The sequence below is a fragment of the Aythya marila genome, assembly GCF_965140915.1.
Source record: "Aythya marila genome assembly, chromosome: 18".
Classification (NCBI taxonomy): Eukaryota; Metazoa; Chordata; class Aves; order Anseriformes; family Anatidae; genus Aythya; species Aythya marila.
Window position 1 is genome coordinate 7099134 of NC_139059.1, and position 18920 is coordinate 7118053.

An 18920-nucleotide genomic window follows, 5' to 3' on the forward strand; every position below is an offset into this window, starting at 1 on the left:
AAGGCAAAGCTGCCTGTACTCCTACACTGTATGCACGTATTCAGATCCCTCTAAATAATGATCTATTTATTGATTACCTAACTAAACCATCAAATGATAAATAAAACTATATTCTGACCATGCAATAGTTTCATATAATTATGATAGGCAGCAACAATTTAATTTCTAATTGTATAATAGAGCAAAAGTATATTTTCCTCTTCAGTTTTTGTTTAGTTTTTAAACAAAACAGCTCTGCTTCTTAGTGTGCACCTGCCACTTTACAGACAATAATTTCCACACCCAAGGGGGCAGGAATCAAATTACCTGCATTTCCAAGTTATTAAATTATATTTAACTTTCCTCATAGGTAAGCTTAAAAAGAGTGCATGCATGTGCAGACTGGGAGAGGAAAAAAATCTCAGTCAAGCAGTGCTTTTAGAAAGATATGCCTGAATAGCAACTTCAGTATGTGCAAGTATTTCAAAATGTAGTAAGCTGATCCTGCATTAAAAGTGAAGTTTCATCTACTTTGCCAAGAATCTTCTTTTTGTGGTCTTGAAGCTTGAATACATCATGCAAGGTTTTAGAAACCAGTTTAACTGGACTTCTAAAAAAATAAACAAATGTTACTAAGCGTATCTTGTTGAAATATGGATAGGGAAAAATACCAACAGATACATAAAAATTAAAATTCTCAGGCAAGTATTTCCAATAAGCATCCTCTGTCAATTTTTTTTCTTAATAAGAATGGTAAGAAGAGTGGTCACTGTTTAACCATTTTACCCACTCAACACCATCTAGTTACCACCAGTTTTTCAGTGCACTTGCTCTACTACGATGCCCACCTTGTCTCTTGACTCTGAGCATTCTTACCAGGCAACCAGCTACTCACGCTCCAAGCTCAGCATTATCTCCAGCCAGTTCAACAGCACTGCTAAAGACTGTGAAGGATAAACCATTCACAATTTCTAGCACCATGACAACGCAAACAGTTCAGGATCTCAATCACTTATTACATCTTTTTAACAAGGTAGTAGCTTTCTTTGCAGGTAAATAATATATTATTTTTCTCTAAGAAGCTAATAGTTTGTATTCTCATATAGGCAGATATTTTTGCTGTGTAATTCAGCTCACAAGGGATATCATGTACTTTGTTTCAAGATGCTGAGTTCTGCATTTTTTTTAAGAGTAGCAACAATTTGCTTGTGGCTAGAAGTATGACTCTTCTTTAAGTAAAACAGTGACACACCTAAGGCTAGATTTAAAAAAAAGAGCTGTATGTAATTATTGGCTTGCTGACACAATAGGTGAAACTGTGTGTCATACCCTATTTGAATATTTTTTTTCTACTGTTTCTCTTTGCAGTGGCAATTCTACCTTCAAGAGCTGATTGTGTTAAGAAAAGGTACAGCCAACATAACGACAAAGATTTTTAAGTAGAGCCTTACTATAGCACTAATACTGGCTAAAGTATTGTGCAGCTTTGTTATAGAACTAAACATGTATAAATCACAACACTTTATGACTGAAAATAATAAATTTTCAGTTCTGCCCCAGCTGTCTACCCTCCATTTCATTCCACTCCACCAACTTAGTCCAGACAGGTGAAGTTGCAACTGGCAAAGCCACAGTGGTAACTTGTATTACTTTTGGTAGAAGACACCAATTATTTACACCTGATGTCTCCCAAAAAATAAAAAATAAAAATAAAAATAAAAAAATGTTTCCAGAACACACTGAAAGCTAAAAGACAGGAGCATCTTCAGAACCACAGAGCTCTTCATAATTGTGCAAAAGCTTTGTAACAGTAAAACAAAGTACGACAAATCATGTAAAATCAAAATGGTCAGCTTGCACCTACATATGGAGAATAACATTGATTTGCATTGTGGTAGGGTAAAAGAAGTAAAAGAAATATATTGCTCTAAGCATTATGAATGGAAGAAAAATCTGAAAAATGGAAGAACAGAACAGAATGCTGATAAACTGAATGTTTCTAAATTTGCACTTTTGCTTTAAAGCTTCTCTTGGAACAAGCTTGCCAGACCTTTACACAAACCTTCAAGTTGTTCAACTAAGAGGATGGAAACAGAGGATTTACTTCCACAGGGCTGCTGACCAAATCTACAAAAAACACTAGCTTTGAACAAGACCTTACTATTGGATTGCCACACTCTTCCTGATGTTTTGCTTGCAGCCTGAATATAAATGTATTCCTGCTGGTTTAAAGATAGCAATAAGTAACTTTGCATAGCCCTTAACACCCTCTTAGAAGTATTTGGTAACATTCTACTCATCCTGTCACTATGTCTTCATTGCTACCATCGTTTGTGCTGGTTAGATTAAAAAAAAAAAAAAAAAGCCAGCTAGAATAAAAAAAGAAACACAACCCAAAATACAATCACTGTTTCACTGTGCAAACATATCTTTAGGTACTTTTCTATTAATAATTTACAATAAAATCAACTGGAAGACTATTTAAACATGACCATTGAAAATAAAATATTTCCTTAATAACTTACTAGGGCAAGCATCACTCACTACTTCTATCATGCTTATAACTGAATCAGGCATTTCCTAGAGTCCCAATTCTCTTTCTGAAAATCATCCAGCAGCTGTAGATGGCCTCACATTCCAGAACAGCTTGGTGTTACAAGACTCCTCTCCTTGAGTCTCTAGACTGTTGTGGATGAAACATGACAAAAATAGCATGAAAATGCTTTACCAGAGACACAACGCTAAGAATCTTAGCATTTTTTCACCTGCTTACTTTGTAGAAAATATAGCATTAAAAAAGAAGGAAGAAAAACAGCATTCAGCCTCAAGAAATGTGACAGCAGATTCTTAGACAGAAAGATTTTACCAAGGCCTCAAAAAATGCCAGGAGCAAGTACCACACAGGTAGGAGACACTGCCCTGTGACCCTGCGTGAAAGGGCCAGCATAGGAAAGTGAGGATACAAGGATGAAAAACAGCAAAGACCAGCAAGGGGAAGGCACACTAGGCTCAAGGAATAAAAATGTATATGTAGGGTCTACAGACTGTCCCAAGGAACTTTCAAAACTGCCTTAAAGAAGAAGGAACAAGACATTTGAGTTGCTTGAGGGAGTCCAGAGAAGGGCAACGAAGCTGGTGAGGGGTCTGGAGAACAAGTCCTACGAGGAGCGGCTGAGGGAGCTGGGCTTGTTCAGCCTGGAGAAGAGAAGGCTCAGGGGCGACCTTATTGCTCTCTACAGGTACCTTAAAGGAGGCTGTAGCGAGGTGGGGGTTGGTCTGTTCTCTCCCATGTGCCTGGTGACAGGACGAGGGGGAATGGGCTTAAGTTGCGCCAGGGAAGCTTTAGGTTAGATGTTAGGAAGAACTTCTTTACCGAAAGGGTTGTTAGACACTGGAACAGGCTGCCCAGGGAAGTGGTGGAGTCACCATCCCTGGAAGTCTTTAAAAGACGTTTAGATGTAGAGCTTAGGGATATGGTTTAGTGGAGGACTGTTAGTGTTAGGTCAGAGGTTGGACTCGATGATCTTGATGTCTCTTCCAACCTAGAAATTCTGTGATTCTGTGATTTTCTTTGGGCATCTGCTGAGCTAAGTAGCAGTGCTGCATTTCCAAACAAGGCTGTTTGGGTGTGATTGGAATAGTTCTGCCAGCAGTCTGGAAGCAAGGCAGCACTAGAACTAGGACTAGGTTTCTGGGACCTATAAATATATAGTTCCTATATATATTTGAAAGCAATACTAAATGACTACTGATTAAAAATCTGCCAGTGGAGACAAAGATGCCTGAGTTGCTGATATGAGAGCACACTAGAAGTCTGCCAAGAAACTGTGAGAAGCTACCTCTGTGTTTACAGTGCAAATCACCCATTAAAGACACCTTGAAATGTCAGCAAATATGCTGCCAACAAAAAGACTACCTACTGAAGAGAGAATCCCACAAGACAAGCAAAAAGAGGAGGAAAAGCAAGAGAAGAAAGAAGGAAAAAAGGAAAAGGTAAAACCAGTTTCTAGCTGCAGAAATATCCTTAGTGTTGGGGGAACCGGCACCAAGTTCTAGTCCATTGTTACAGTATGACAGATGTTGACTGAGGTACCTTCTGAAAGTCTGACTTCTGAGAGTCTTGAAACAGAAAGAACAGGCTAAAAAAGAAGTACTTGCATATTTCCCCTTTCAACTAAAAGTAGTTTTGTTAAAGTAGTCATTCTAGACTGTGGTACTCTATGAAAACAAAATATAACAAAAGAGAGAAGAGTTCTGTCATGTATTTGCTAAATTTAACTAGAACCTGCTAATAGCTATAATAAAAATGCTTTTTCAGAAGTGATATATTACTAAGAATTCAAAATCACCACATAGAGTTCAAGTTGTTACCACTTTTATAAACTGGAATTGATTTAATTTTAAAAGTATTCTTTACTCAAAATAAATTTCAATCTTCAACATTTCAGAAGGAAAACTACAACCCATACAGATGTATCTGGAATTTCTGAAACGGGTTTTTAGGAGATCTGAAGTCTAGTTTATTCCTTTACACCTAGATCAGCTCAACTTGCAAGTCAATATGACATGCTATGTTCTTTGCACCATACAATCTGATAAAGTACCATAACTCCTGGATCATTAGGAACAAGTGTGCATCTGAAAAAGTAAGAAGTAACTTCTGTAAGTTTTCTCTTCTCCTTTTCTCTTCTCCTTTGACCCCATAAAGCAGCTCTGCAACTTCAGAGAGAGACAGAGTGTGTGTGTGTGTCAAATATCTAATTTTAAATGTCTTAAAGATAGGGCATTACTCTCCCACATCATTAACTTATAGGGGATACAGTATAAGACTACTAAATTAATTTCTAGTTCCTCCTTAGTTTTGAACAGATTTTTAAAATTAACTGTACTTAGCTCAGTTTCTTATTGCAGCAGCTTACCTTGAAATCTGGTTAATAAATGGAATAAGTTCTGATGGATCATAAGCACGAGCAAAGGCCCAGCACACATAGCATGCCGCATCTCTCACGTTGGAACCCACACTGCATGATCCCCTCTTCTCATCATATGTCAGAGCTTTCAAAATGACAGGAACCACTGTGAAACGGAAAAGGCCACAAAAGCAACAATTAGGACCGTATGTTGAACCAGACAAAAGGTATGAGAGTGATCATTAAAGAAAAGACACAGGGTGAGCTGTGTGTGTTCTGAAAGAAAAAAAAAAAAAAAAAGCATGGCTCTTAGTATCTGCTAATTTGACTAGAAAGAACACTTTTCATTTTAATACACCATTTTGTTTCTTTGCCAGTAGCCATTTACTTTTTATTCCAATCCCATATAGTTCAATGAGGATTAAAGCAACGGGGTTCCATATGAAGTTACACCTTCATTCTACAGCATGTTATTCAAAAAAGTCTACCAATTCCACCAGAGAGTTACTATCATGATAAAAACTTGACATTCTTTAGTCCCAATATGCTGCTAAAATTAAAAATGCAATACAAATATGAGCAGGTTTATTTCTGTTTTTCCTCCCAAGTAAAAGAATCGAGTAGTAGACTCTAGAAAATGCTAGAAATCTAGAATTGCCTCACAGAGAATGCTTTTTAGCAACAGCCTTGTGTTTGGGAATTTCCCTTAAGAGAATTAGAGTAACCACTGATTATTTTAACAAAGGTTTATAAATATATTATACATGAGTATCAATACCAAGCCTTGTCCGGTCACAGCTGCAATGGAAAACAAGTATCTGCATCCACATACCCTCATTTGCCTGTAGAAGGATTTGACTAAGTAAAATTGCTAAGTATTTGAAATGTTGACTCCTCTTATAAAGTAAACCTTTTAGGCCCACTATTTTTCAAGTGTATCTTTGTTTATTTAAGGAAGACTGATAACATTTATTACTCAGCAACACATGTTTAGAAGTCAATTTAGAGTCCAAGTAATTTTCGTAGGGTCAGGTAATTTTAGAGTCAAAATTTTTAAATGTCAAAGTGTTAAACTACTGGGCTACAAATGCTACCACAACAACAGCATCTATCGCTAAAAAAAATACTTCCTAATAAATACAGCATTGTAACTAGCATAAAAGACTCAGCACTCATCTATGATTAGCCACCATTTATCACAGCACAAGTCCTACCTTGACAAATACTTGTGATTAACAATGCCTGTGAATCATCAATACATCAATCTTGAAAGGGACTTAAGTACACTCTTTGCTTACTCCTAAATCAAAGTGACAAGTTCACCGTTGCTCTTTCGTTAAGCAGCTTGTGATATATGATTCTGTGTAGAGCTGTCGAGCAACTTCAGTGCAGTGTTTTAAGTTCAAATCTCTCAGCATTGCCACACCGCACAGAGCATGAGGACAGAATTTGCATAAAACTGCAATGCCACCTAGAAATGCAAACAGGTGGGCTTTGCTCTTGTTTCTGCTTCCACACCCAAAACAAGATTTAACAGAATCCCAGACTAGAAAAGGTCCACTCTGAGAATCTAGCAGCTTTTAAAAATTAACATGTCCATTAATGTTTCCAGCAATGATTTAATGGATAACCTGAGTGACTTCAGATAGAAGAAAAGGCCTACAAGCCATAGACCCTGGTATAACACATCTCTGTGCCATGTTTTGTTGAGGAAGCCCCAGACAGGATGCTGTCACACAGTGTAAGCCCAGACCAAGCACTGGAAACAAATGACAGTTTTCTTCTTTTTCTTTAGTTTTAAATCATATTGTGGGAAATAGAGAAAATAGGGTAGTAAAACAGAAGACGAATGAGAATCCTAGAACCTTACCATGAAGGTGTTAAAACACAGGTACTCTGATTATAAGCAACAAAAATAAGGTTGGGAAACTGAGCAGAAGGAAAACTTCACTTTCATGCTCGTAGGTCCATCAAAACTCTACAAGTCAAATTTTTCTACAGATAAGGAGAGCTTCCGAAAAGTTGAAGAAGAGTTCTCTTTGCAGTTCTAGCAACACACACTGTGGCAGTTTAACTATTACTGTATGTATGCAAGGCTCCCTGGAGGGCTTCCTCCTGGTATCTGAAAATCCAGAAATACCATTTGAATGTTTCTCTCTTGAGATGGCACATCCTTGGTAAGTAAATAATGCCAGTAAAAATAACAGCCTTTAGGAGAGAGGAAAAAAAAATGCAATTTGTTTTGAATTTCTTTATAGTATCAAATTTATCAAACACATCTTTATTCCTTAGAAAAGGCTTGTCACAAGATGATCCCATTGTCCCACTGAACAAGGGCTGAATTTCACTAGCAAACTGTGCCTAGATATACTTGAGCAGATATAATCACTCAATAATTCAGCATCAATGTATTGCTACCTTAATCAAAACATAGGCACCACAAGTGGATTAGGGAAGCATTAAAATACCATTTCAATTCATTTTAACCTAATGAGGAAAAAAAAAAAAAAGCAATTCCCATTCAAGAGCAATGATACAGCAAAGATGGACGCATATTTTGGCACTTCTCAGCTCTGAGAGAAACTGCAATAAAAATCTTTAAAAATGTTGACTGGCTTGTTTTGAAAAATGCTACATCAACTGATGAAAAAAAAATTGAATTAGCTGGTTCTACAGGAACACTAAAACAGACGCCAAAGGCAATTTTGCAAAGCTGCTGCAAATTTCCTTCAGTGCGAGGTGATTACTCCAGCTACCTCAGACAGCTGTGAGCACAGTCTCATCTCTCTGCAGGCTGAACAAGAAGCAGAAGGACTCACAAGCGGTGCCTTGCATTTGTGTTGTCTGACGTGGTTTTCAGTCCAGGGCCTTCATTTTCCACGTGGTAGGGGCAATATCAGTTGGGCCCTAGCTTATTTGGGTCAGTCTCCAAGACAGAGGAGATGCTGCCAGGAGTCTGTAACAACAGGAACTGAGGAAATGCAATGAAGAACAGCACTATTACTGGGAGCAGCTCAGGACCTCCCCGTTATCACGCAGCAGTGATTTGGACTTGCACCTCTTTGTGCTCCAGTGTCCAGAACTCACAGCATTGCTGCTGCAGAAGAAACAGCATGACTGCAAGTCAAGAGCAAAGATAGGGCGTGCAAAGGAAGGATACAAAAGTGGGCAGTTAGAAGACAGGAGGAAAAGGGAAAACAAGGTGAGGTACATGGCAGAGCTAAGTAGAAACAAATACTTCAACACGGGAACCCTGCTGAGGTCAGGGTCATCTCTTTAGGCTTGCATTCTAACACTGGCAGAATTTATTGGTGAACTGGGAACTCTGGGAAATGCTGTGTAACGATCGCTCCTGACAAATGTTTCTCTGCTTGAAAAAGCGGGAGAGGATATAAGAGAAACTTCAGAACTAGCATTACATTTCCTTTCAGAACCAGCGTTATATTATATTTAAGAGTCATAAGAAAAAAAGAAACACCACCAAAAATTTCAGGTTTCCCTTTTTTCTTTACCCCAGAGTCTTCAAACACAATGCAGTTGTTTTTGGCTGTGGCTTCCTGCAGTCCCAGCAGAGCCCGCCTGCAGTCATGGAGGAGCAGCACAGACAAAACACCTATAGCATCTAGCCCACTGTAACTGAAGTACCTTACAAAAGACCTTCCTAATCCCCAGCTGGTAGGCTCTGTGGTTGCATTATCTTATGCACACAACTTTTCATCTTCAGTCTAAACAAAATCCAAACTTAAATTTTGTTTTTCTCTAATTTAAAATGTTTGCATTCGTACTCCTCCAGAGCTTTGCTTGATACACAACACAGCAATGATGTTCAAAGCTTTGTAGTCAGCTCCTGCATTTTGTACCTGTTAAGCTATTCACCATTATAACTACCTCATAGGAATTCAGTGTGGGCAGTGTTGGACTGTTTAAATTTTTAGATTTAAAATCACATTCAACACATACCTAAGATGTACTCCACCAAAAAACACAAGCAAAAAAAAACTTTTAAAAAAATCAAGAAGAAAATCCAAAGCGAAAAGAAGAGCAGAAATAAATTTCTGTTTGAAATTATTGATGAGGTTTTGTTGTTGTTTTGTTTCTTAAATTTAAAAGTACAGGTTGGGAGATACAACACAGAGAAGGCCTGAAGTGTTACTTAACTTTGAAAGTCACCATTTGTTTCAGAGTTCTGCATTAAAAGTTTGCCATTAAATATAGAAGGTAAGTAGTGTCCACTCTCAAGCCAAATATTAAAACAATATCCACCTGTTTAGTTCTGTGAACGCTCAAAAAAATACAGTCACCTTTACCCGTAGCCTAGAGGTATTAATAAGCACCTGTTACGCTCCACCCTGCCTTACCTAACAACATAACTGCAGGTTGCAACACAGCACTTTGCTCAAGCCTCGTGAAAATGAAGAAAACTTCTGGCTTCAAAGCCCTGCAAACAGCCGATTTTCTCTAGCATGAGAGACAAGCTGCACACACTTGGCTTTCTGAACAGAGATGTTAATCAATCAGATGCTTAGCATCGCTTAGTTGCGGATGATAACCACTGAACAACTAGTAAAGAAACCGAAGGAAGACACTGGATACTGAAAGGTCCCATATAACTAGAACTATTTCCTTAAAAACTACTTCTAAAAAATATCCCATACACTTACCTAGACTCTAACCGTTGCCATCAGGACTCCTATATTACTTCAGATCGTCATGTTTTTTATTTATTGCAATGTTTATCATATAAAACATACAAATACAGCAATTAAACAAACAAACAAAAACCTGTTCCTTAGCCTGAGGTCTTGTCTACAAAAGAAAATTGCAAGAGTCCAAGTCAACTCTGCTTCACTTAGAACAGACTCGTGCACTGAATCTCAAGTTCAGAACAAACTGTTTGAATTCAGTTTGAAACGAAGACTATGCCAGTCTTAAAACAGAGGTTAATGTTACCTTTTAGATAGTCTTACATTTTGCTGTGGATCGTTCATGCAGAGAAACCTTCTCAAATCATAGTAACTTTATTGGAAAGTCTTCTATTTTAGAATGATAAAATACAAGAAAAAGTACTTCAGAGTAATGGAGGTCTGCTCTTACTGAAGAGTTAAGATATTGTGCACAGGTAGCATCAATAAAAAGAATTACTGAATAATAGTTTTATTCAGATTTTTCTTCAGCAAAACAAAGTGATTGCAGAAGTATCCTTCGGTAGGTTCATCTTCGGGAGCCTCAGGCATAAAAAAAAGTGTAAACAGCTGTATCTACAGTACATCAGCTTCCCATGTTTTAAACAGTATGCCCATCACTGTCATTCATATGCAAAAAAAAAAAAAAAAAAAAAGGTAAAAGAAATAGAACCCTTTGTTTTTATTGAAAAAAAAATGAAATCAGATTTGGGACCACAGGCTCTTGCATGGCACTCAAAGCTCTTTTAGAAAGAGAGGCAGGTCCTAACCGTAACTTCATTAGGGCTGTTATACTAATATTTAATGTATCAACACAGATGCAAACATAGATAATTTTAGGTTAGGTCGATTATCAGAAATAAATATTTGTTTAAAGCTCTGCCAAACATCTATGATTTGTTCTCCTGTTTTCTATACAGGCTGTCTCCTTCAGACTTTACTTTTAGAAGACTATTTCAGCCAGAGGATAGGTTCTCCAGCAAGGATCAGAAAAAGCATGTGTTGCTTTGTTGGAAAATTCTCAAGTGTTTCCGTGAAAAGGTCTAATATTGCAGCCTGTAGGGCAAGTGCCTAAAAACTGTCAACAGGTGGCCTCTCGTCTCTCGTTCCTGCACCCAAGTTTGACCTAGTTAGGAACTTGCCAGAGAAGGGACGAGTATCACAGCTCGTGCACACTCAGAAGATAGGTTTGAATTTAACAGCTGAAGCAGCTTAAGCTGCCCTAAGTTTCTCACAATTCTGAACACTGACCCATGTTTATAGGGCTACACACACACACACACACACATATATATGTATGCATGTCCGCAGACCAAACAAGCATTTTCTAACCCGTGACTATGAAGGACTGTGTCTGTCTGGTTGCAATCTCAGTTCAGTCTCTCCCTACGTAATGAATTAAGAGAGTCTTTAATTATATGATCACATGATATTTTTTTTCCATGGACCTATCTCAGTCAGCACACAGGAAAGACCTGCTCCGGCAATGAATCACAGCTGGGCACCAAAGGAGATTGTTGTCTGCCTAGCTGCTGAGAGTGGAAAATAAGTACTGCAGAGACTGGCTTTCAGGCAGGGAGAAGGGATTGCTGGTTGAGCTGGACGTTGCCCTAAAGAACTACATTCTAACTACATCTCTGCCAAAGACTTACTGTTTGATAGCACTCGCATTACTTAAATACAGTATTTAAAGAAATGGACGCTGGCTCTCATTTCCCAGGTATCTGCTTCAATAAAGTAATTGCAAGTTGCAGAAGCGCTACAACGCTGAAATTGGAGCAAGCTTTTGAGCGTGGCAAGTGGCCAATGCGGAAGCAGACAGATCTGGATTCTGGCCAGTCTATCTCAATATCATTATGTAATGCAGCCAGAAAATCTCCAAATCTGTAAGCACCCCCTGCCTGGTTACACTGCCAGAACTACAGCTGACCTAAGATAGTATTGATCTACCTTCCCTTCTACGCTGAAACACAGGGTGCTAAACGTTTCAGGGATTAACCTACCCACTCACGCCCAAGGCCATATGAGAGTCTAACAGAGACCTTCATATAGGTTACAGCTAACAGCTCGTCCTTTAACTGAAGCAGTCACAAACTGCAGTTTAAGGACACGAAGAAGCAGGCTTGTGAAGGAATTCTACCAAGTGAGTGAATGACTTCCTCTGAAGGAGGATAAAAATTTTGCAAATTCATTAACGCTGCATGGCAGAAAAGAAAAATCACCAGAGAAACCCCAACCTTTAGGCTAAGGTTGTGCAATACTGAGATCAACCCTACAGTGAAAAACCTAGGAGCAATTCATTGTCATTTATTCCCTGCTTAGCATTTATACCATTTCTCAGTTGCATTGGGGTGGAGGGACTTTTCCTGCTATGGCTTCAGCTACAGCATTTATTCTCTCTGGTAGAAAAAAAACAAATCTGCACTACTCTTAATGCCTCCATGCTAATTTGAAAACTGAAAATTCGAAAATGATATTCACATTCAAATTTTTAAATATTATTTTCAATATCAATATTTAAAGTTCATTTTTAAAGTTCACCTGGGTCTTAGAAAAAAGAAATTCCTCTGTAACCAGCCTTTCAGGTTTGGGTGTTCTCTATTTTCTAAGCGTCCACCTAAGACAGGTAGATCTTTTTTCATTTCTTCCTGTATCTATGATGAAAAGTACCTGAATGCTTGCCAAAAGCCTCACAATTAACTACCACTACAGAATAGGCTAGTGCATTTCAGAAGCCTGATTTCCCGATGTATCCTCCTCCAAAAAACAAGGCAGCTGCAAATCGATATCAAACATCTAATTCTGGAATATGAAAATTCAGAAGGTAATCCTTAAAGCCAGAATTCTTACACAAGTTTAAGAAGTTATATAATACCTTCCTATAAGACTATTTAAACCCTCATTCTAGAACACTCTTGAAATCAGTATTGTTTCTATTTTGCTGTCAGTTGTTTACATTTAATAGGTGGCACAATGACACTGGACAAGAAAAATGTCCCTTCATTGTACACAGAGCTTTTCAGACTTTTAAGTATGGCAAATTCAGTAGTATCATTATCAGGAAGCACCATTCTCCATACCATCAAATAAGATGTACAGGAATCTCCCGTCTCATCAATACCAGCTAGCTTGCAGGCACTTTCTTGTACCAGAAACACCAGCACAGATAACCTGGTACTACCACAGAGCACATACCTGCTCTAAGCCAATTTATATGGTATTTGCAACAGAAACCAACGGAATTTCAGAACTGCAGAGAGAAGTTGTGCATATATAGTCCTTCAAAGCCATAACATCTGCCATTGAGGTAAGCTGCATCTATCTGAAATCTGACAGCACAAGAGACTTCATTTCATACCAACTGCTCACCAACAATATACGTGACAATGGGACAGTTTTAAAACAGAGTTGAATCGTCAACTGAAATAACACCAGTGTTTCCTATTTAAACAAGGTGCTTACCATTCAGCACAAGTAATACGCAAAATATTTCCCTGTTCTAGGGTCTTTTGGGATACTGGCAGCATTGTCTGACCTCTTTGTCTGAAAAGGTAAAAATCATTCTGATTTCCACACTGAATAACAAGACATCCTAACCTACCAAGTCCTTTCTCAAACTGCCTCACTAACAGTACTTTTGACCCTGGATTTTAATACCCATTACTATTTTCTTGCACTTTTTTTCCCCCCTTTACTCTGACAGTCATTTATAAACAGAATAAATAAATGATATTTCTTCATAAGCTGTTTTTTTCACTACACTTTCTATTTATTTTGAGTGACAGATCTAATTCAAGATTTGGATCACTCACACTGACCCACCACTGTTACACTCTGAATTAGCCACTGTTTATGCATCTCACCAGCATTATTAGCTTCTGTTTAAATGTTGCTTTCACTGTGGCCACAGTTTAAAAAAAAAAAAAAAAAAGTGGGGTGGGGGGAGAGGGATTCTTTCTGTCTATTCACTGTGAATAGGTCAGGGTTTAAGAACAGATCAAAAATAACATCTTCCTGGCTGGAATCCTTCCAATATACGCACCAATCCATTACAAGTTTAACCACGCAGTTCTTCCAATCTTCCTGCCCTAGCTTCCTCTTTTTGCTTTCCAGAGATGGAAATGTTTCCAACCTTACTTTAAACCTATCTGGTTTTATGGCAAAAATATCATCAACCACATAATGCACAAAAAGAAAAAATAAAAAAAAAAGTTATCTTTGAATATGAAACATTAACAGTTCTACCACTGATTTGATTTAAAAAAAAAAAAAATTAGCTAAAGGGGTCTAAACTTCCTCTGCTTAAAGCTAAAAAATTAAAAGCTTGCCATTTAACAGATACTGCTGTGATTATTCAGTGGTCACCAAGCTGTTGAGAGTTTAACATGAGAACACTTTTAGTCTCACCACTGACATATTAAGAACGCCTAGGAAGTTTCATGTTCCTATATATGACACACCTTATTAGCTAGAAAGTTTATACTATGCTGTCATCAAGAGAAATTTTAATAACGTCCTTTCACAAGCAAACCAGAAATTCAAGTAAACTAGGATTCTCTTGTTTGTTTAGTATTTATCCCCACCCAATTAAATAAATTTAAAAAAAAAAACTATAAATAATACTCTGAAGCCTACAAAACCACAAATACAGCACAAAACAAAAGATGTGAAATCATACTGAAACCACACTAAAATATGTTTTTTGCCATTACACATACCCTGTACACATTTCATTTAAGAGTGCTGCAATTCCAAATGTAGAAATTCACACAAATACATCATCATACCACAGAATTTTTGATAATTTTTTGCTATTTTGCTCAAAAGAATGTTTTCTTTACATGCACATGCAGCTGGGTGACCCACATTAAAACAGCTGAGATTTTACAGCTAAATGATAACACGTAACTTCAAACTCAAGAACTTAACAGATAAACTGCAGTTCAAGAACTCTGGGTTTAATTAATTAATAAATAAATAAATAAATAAATAAATAAATAAATAAAAGAATAAAGTAGCAGATTTCACTTCTGTTCTATATTCCTCACTTTTAAAATTTAAGTAGTGGACAACAAACGTTAATCATATACATGTACATCCTTATAAAATTTGACATGTTTCAGAGAATAACTGGAAGCTAAAAATCTTTCAAGTCTCGGAATATTGACTGCATGCCTCATTGTTCTCTTCTTCATGAGACTGGCATCACTGCAGCACACTGCTGCTAATGTCTCAAAGAAAATGAGTGGGACCAATTTAATATATTCTGGAACTGCCCGTGGTACAACTCAGATTCTACTACTGGGTTCCTTGAGAAAAACTTGACTTCACATAGGTGAGAGAATTGTCTCAGAATCTCTGGCATAAGTCTTAAATCAAAGCAAAAACACTCTGCATGAGAAACGCTTTAAGAATAATAAATTTAAAAAGAATTATAACCAAAGCATCTAGTAGAAACTCAAGAAAGGCATATTTTACATCTCTGTTAAAAGGGCTGATAATGAAAAGAATGACTATTAAAAACACTTCTTATAAACAGTTCATAGTTTTGCCTACAGTCTCAGTTTCTGATGTTACCTACTTCCCCCGAGATGTTTCACTGCCCAAGGGGGAGGATGGGAACAAGAAGGAAGATCATCCTAGTTCCAGGCCAAGCACTAACAATACAGGCCACAATAAATATCTGAAAATACGATCTGCTGTTGCTATTAACTGCTGAGCTTTCATTCTTTTCCCATACAAATAATTTGCTCTAGTAATCAAGAACAAGTGGCTCACAAACATCAGCAAGGTAATCTGCCCAGACATATCTCCCAAGTCAGGGACTGGAATCATTATGAAAAACAAAGGCACATTTCAAAGCTGTTATTTGAAAAGCATTAGGACTAATAACTATTCATATGGGATACAAGAAAATAGTTATGAGAATATTGTACAAGAATCACGAACTGTTTTGGGGCCCAGCATGAGTTACACTAATTACAATGCAAATACATCTGCCCCCTTCTGGGATTTAAGAACAACTTAGTTCAAACACGCTGATACAGATAACAAAACCTGTCAATAACTTCAGTTCAAGTAATCAAAGAGAAAGGGCTTTCTTGATCATTTAGCTCAAAGCCATTCATTTAGACACAAAATGAAGGTGATAAATGTAGAAGTGAGTACTGCCAGGCATACAGTTCTACGGCACTTCATTTATAAGGCGAGATAAGCTTCACTAGTTACAGGTCTATCAGTGCTCAGCTAAATGCCTTTATTCTCATTAATCTTTGATCGTTCTTCTTTCTTGGAATAACGAGTACATACATTTATAAAGCATCTCTAGAGAGATACAGAAATCTTGCTGATGACTGACAGCCAATGGACATGGAAGTCATTAGAATGAGCCCAAAGGAGGGCCACAAAGATGATGAAGGGGCTGGAGCCCCTCTCCTGTGGAGCCAGGGTGAGGGAGTTGGGGGTGTTCAGTCTGGAGAAGACAAGGCTTTGGGGAGAAACTAGAGTGAGCAGCCTTCCAGTGGCCTTTCCAGGCCTAAAGGGGGCCTACAAGAAAGCTGGAAAGGGACTCTGTCAGGGAGTGTAGTGATATGGGACAAAGAGGAATGGCTTTAAACTAAAAGAGGGTAGGTTTAGATTAAATATAAAGGGGAAATTCTTTACTTTGAGGTCAGTGAGGCACTGGCTCAGGCTACCTAAAGCAGCTGTGCCTGCCCCATCCCTGGAAGTGTTCAAGGCCAGGCTGGATGGGGCTTTGGGCAACCTGGCCTGGTGGGAGGTGTCCCTGGTCTTGATAGGGGGTTGGAATTAGATGAGCTTTAAGGTCCCTTCCAACCCAACCCAACCCAAACCATCCTCTGATTCTATGACATCCTCTGAAAGCCAGTACCAGTTCTGGCTGATACAAGGCAATGTCAAAACAGCAGAACAATTCAGTGATCGGGGCTGTTCTTTGCTTTAGAGCAGAAACCAAGAATTATCTGATCAACAGAGGGGTTGATAACTGACCAGAGCAACACCAGACACTCTTTCATACATCTAGGGAATTCTCAAGTATTGAAAACAAAAGTTAGGTAATCAGCTTATCAAGAATGGGTTAAGTTAATCCCAATTGTGTGTATGGTTTCTGCTATTGAACTTTGTTTTCTGTTTAATGCCACAGCTCAGAAAAAAAAATAACATGTAAAAACATAAAGAAACAAGTTTGTAACATTTATAGAATGGGCAGTTTCATGCTAAGTAATTAAACATATGAAATTCAACTACTGCAATGCAACACTTCCTTGATAATGCCCAGGAGACTGAATTTTAAATAAAATTTAGATTAAATAAGTATATACTAAACTACACAAAGAAGCTATAAAACTACAACTTCAGACCTTCAGAGATATAAAAACAAACACAATTGGAAAACAAACAAACAAAACCAACAACTTAGGTAAAAAATATCAATAAACATGTTATGACCATCCTGATACTCAACTCAACTCAACTGAGTGTTGTGCTCAAGTAAACTAAGGAGGGTGTTTGCTAACAGGCAACTGGCTTCAGTTTACCAAATACACACGATGCAAGTATAATGAGTTAACAAAAGTAAGTGATGAAACCACATCACTGTAATCAAGATTTATTACTTCCAGAAGCATACGCAACAGGGAGCTGCTCCTCTTCTGGTGTCCATCAGCAACAGATTTGGATTTTTAATAACATCCAAGCACCAAGAAAAGTACCATTTAAATTATCTGTTCGTTTTTTCCAGTTTTACTTTGTTCACAACTGATTTCAGCTGATCTGCCTAATAATAGCAACTTCCAGAGAATAACTGGACTTAAAGCAGGCTCCATATTGTCCTTGAACCAAGGCAGCAACCAGACATCCCATCTCCCCTTTGTGTACCAGATCAGGGAAGGGGAATAGGAACAGAGGGGAAAAATCAAAGTTCAAGTATCAATTGCCTCTTAACCCAATTCAGTCACCTATATATTACAGGAGTCCTTCAGGTGCTAAAATTTTCAATTTTCTTTCAAAACAAAATATCTGATTCTATTCAAGGAAACCAACCTCCACCCCACTGTATGAAAAAAATTTAAAAAAAAAAAAAAAAAGATGGTACTTAACGTCGAGCTACAGATTCACATTTGCAGAAGAAAAAAGAAAGACATGTAGTTTGATATGGCACACAAACGTACTGACTTGAAAGAAAGGCTATTCACTAGCGAATGAAGACTACTTAATAACATCTTTAATGAAGAAAGCAAAGGACTTCTCCCCTTGGGTATTCTCAGAGAAGTTTCCAAATGCAGACACTAAAAGGTCTTTCTGTACAATCAAATTTTCCTGATATTCTACTTTTCTTCAAAACTAAATAGAAGAACAACGATGCACTGCAAATACTTTTGTTCCATCTAAAGACTAAGGATTGACAACCAGACAGTAATATGACATCTCTTTACACTTTAAGCTGTGTCATAGGAAAGCAAATATTAAAACAAAAAGGAAACAAACAAACACCCCAAGACCCATCTTTCTACCTTATAATTAGCAATTGCTTGTATTCATAAAATTTTTCCATCAAGTTGCATTGGCATTGCAACAGGAAGGATGGTAATCTGCACACCTAGACAGGAAAGGAGATGTCCATACGTCGTTTGATCAAGATAAAGGCCACATCATTAAAATGATTTTTAGGGCATTGCTTTACAGACAAGTTTTGAAACAACTATATCAAGTACAGAGTTCATCATACCTACGTATTTAAAAGTTTCAAAAATTTAATGTTTCCAAACCATCAGAAATAGTAGTCAAACTCTTAGGTTTCATATTCAGTAATAGGAATGGAACCAAAAAATTTTCCTTTTGAAGGACCAGCACGCAGGACATTTCATTAACAAGCTCTGCACTGTCACTAGGTAACTGGCAAAGACACTAATAAGTTTGTTATTTGTAAACTCTCAGTAAAATGCAACTACGAACAAGTACCAGCCCTAATCAGTGGATGATCGTCACACTTCCTCCTTTCACCGTGCAGTTTTACTGCTCCTGAGCAAATGTATGGACATGATAATCAATTTCTCACCGAGGTGACTCCCTTCCACTTACAGGATCTGTATATTTGACTGCTGATTATAGGCAAGCTTTGGCAGGTTCCTGTGGCAAACTTGGAGTTAGTTCAGTCCCGCCTTCAGAGAGGAGACTCATGAAGGACACAAAGATTTAAATAAAAATTGAGAGGGGGAGGAAAAAAAAAAAAAAAAGAAGAGCAAGAATATTAAAGCTACAAAGGCATTTAATAAAAATTGTCAGTTTCTACTAAGAACGTGTAATTACTATTTTTAAGCTTTGCTACCCC

General features: G+C 37.7%; 1 protein-coding gene across 3 annotated transcripts in view; it reads right to left on the bottom strand.

Annotated features, from left to right (window-relative positions):
* The window catches only part of TBCD (tubulin folding cofactor D), a 125376-nt gene that overhangs the window by 65660 nt on the left and 40796 nt on the right, over positions 1-18920 (bottom strand). For all 3 annotated transcript variants that reach the window (XM_082774791.1, XM_082774789.1, XM_082774790.1), the window contains one exon: positions 4899-5055. In XM_082774791.1, the coding sequence (XP_082630917.1) occupies positions 4899-5055 (157 nt within the window). The remainder of the gene's footprint in view (positions 1-4898; positions 5056-18920) is intronic.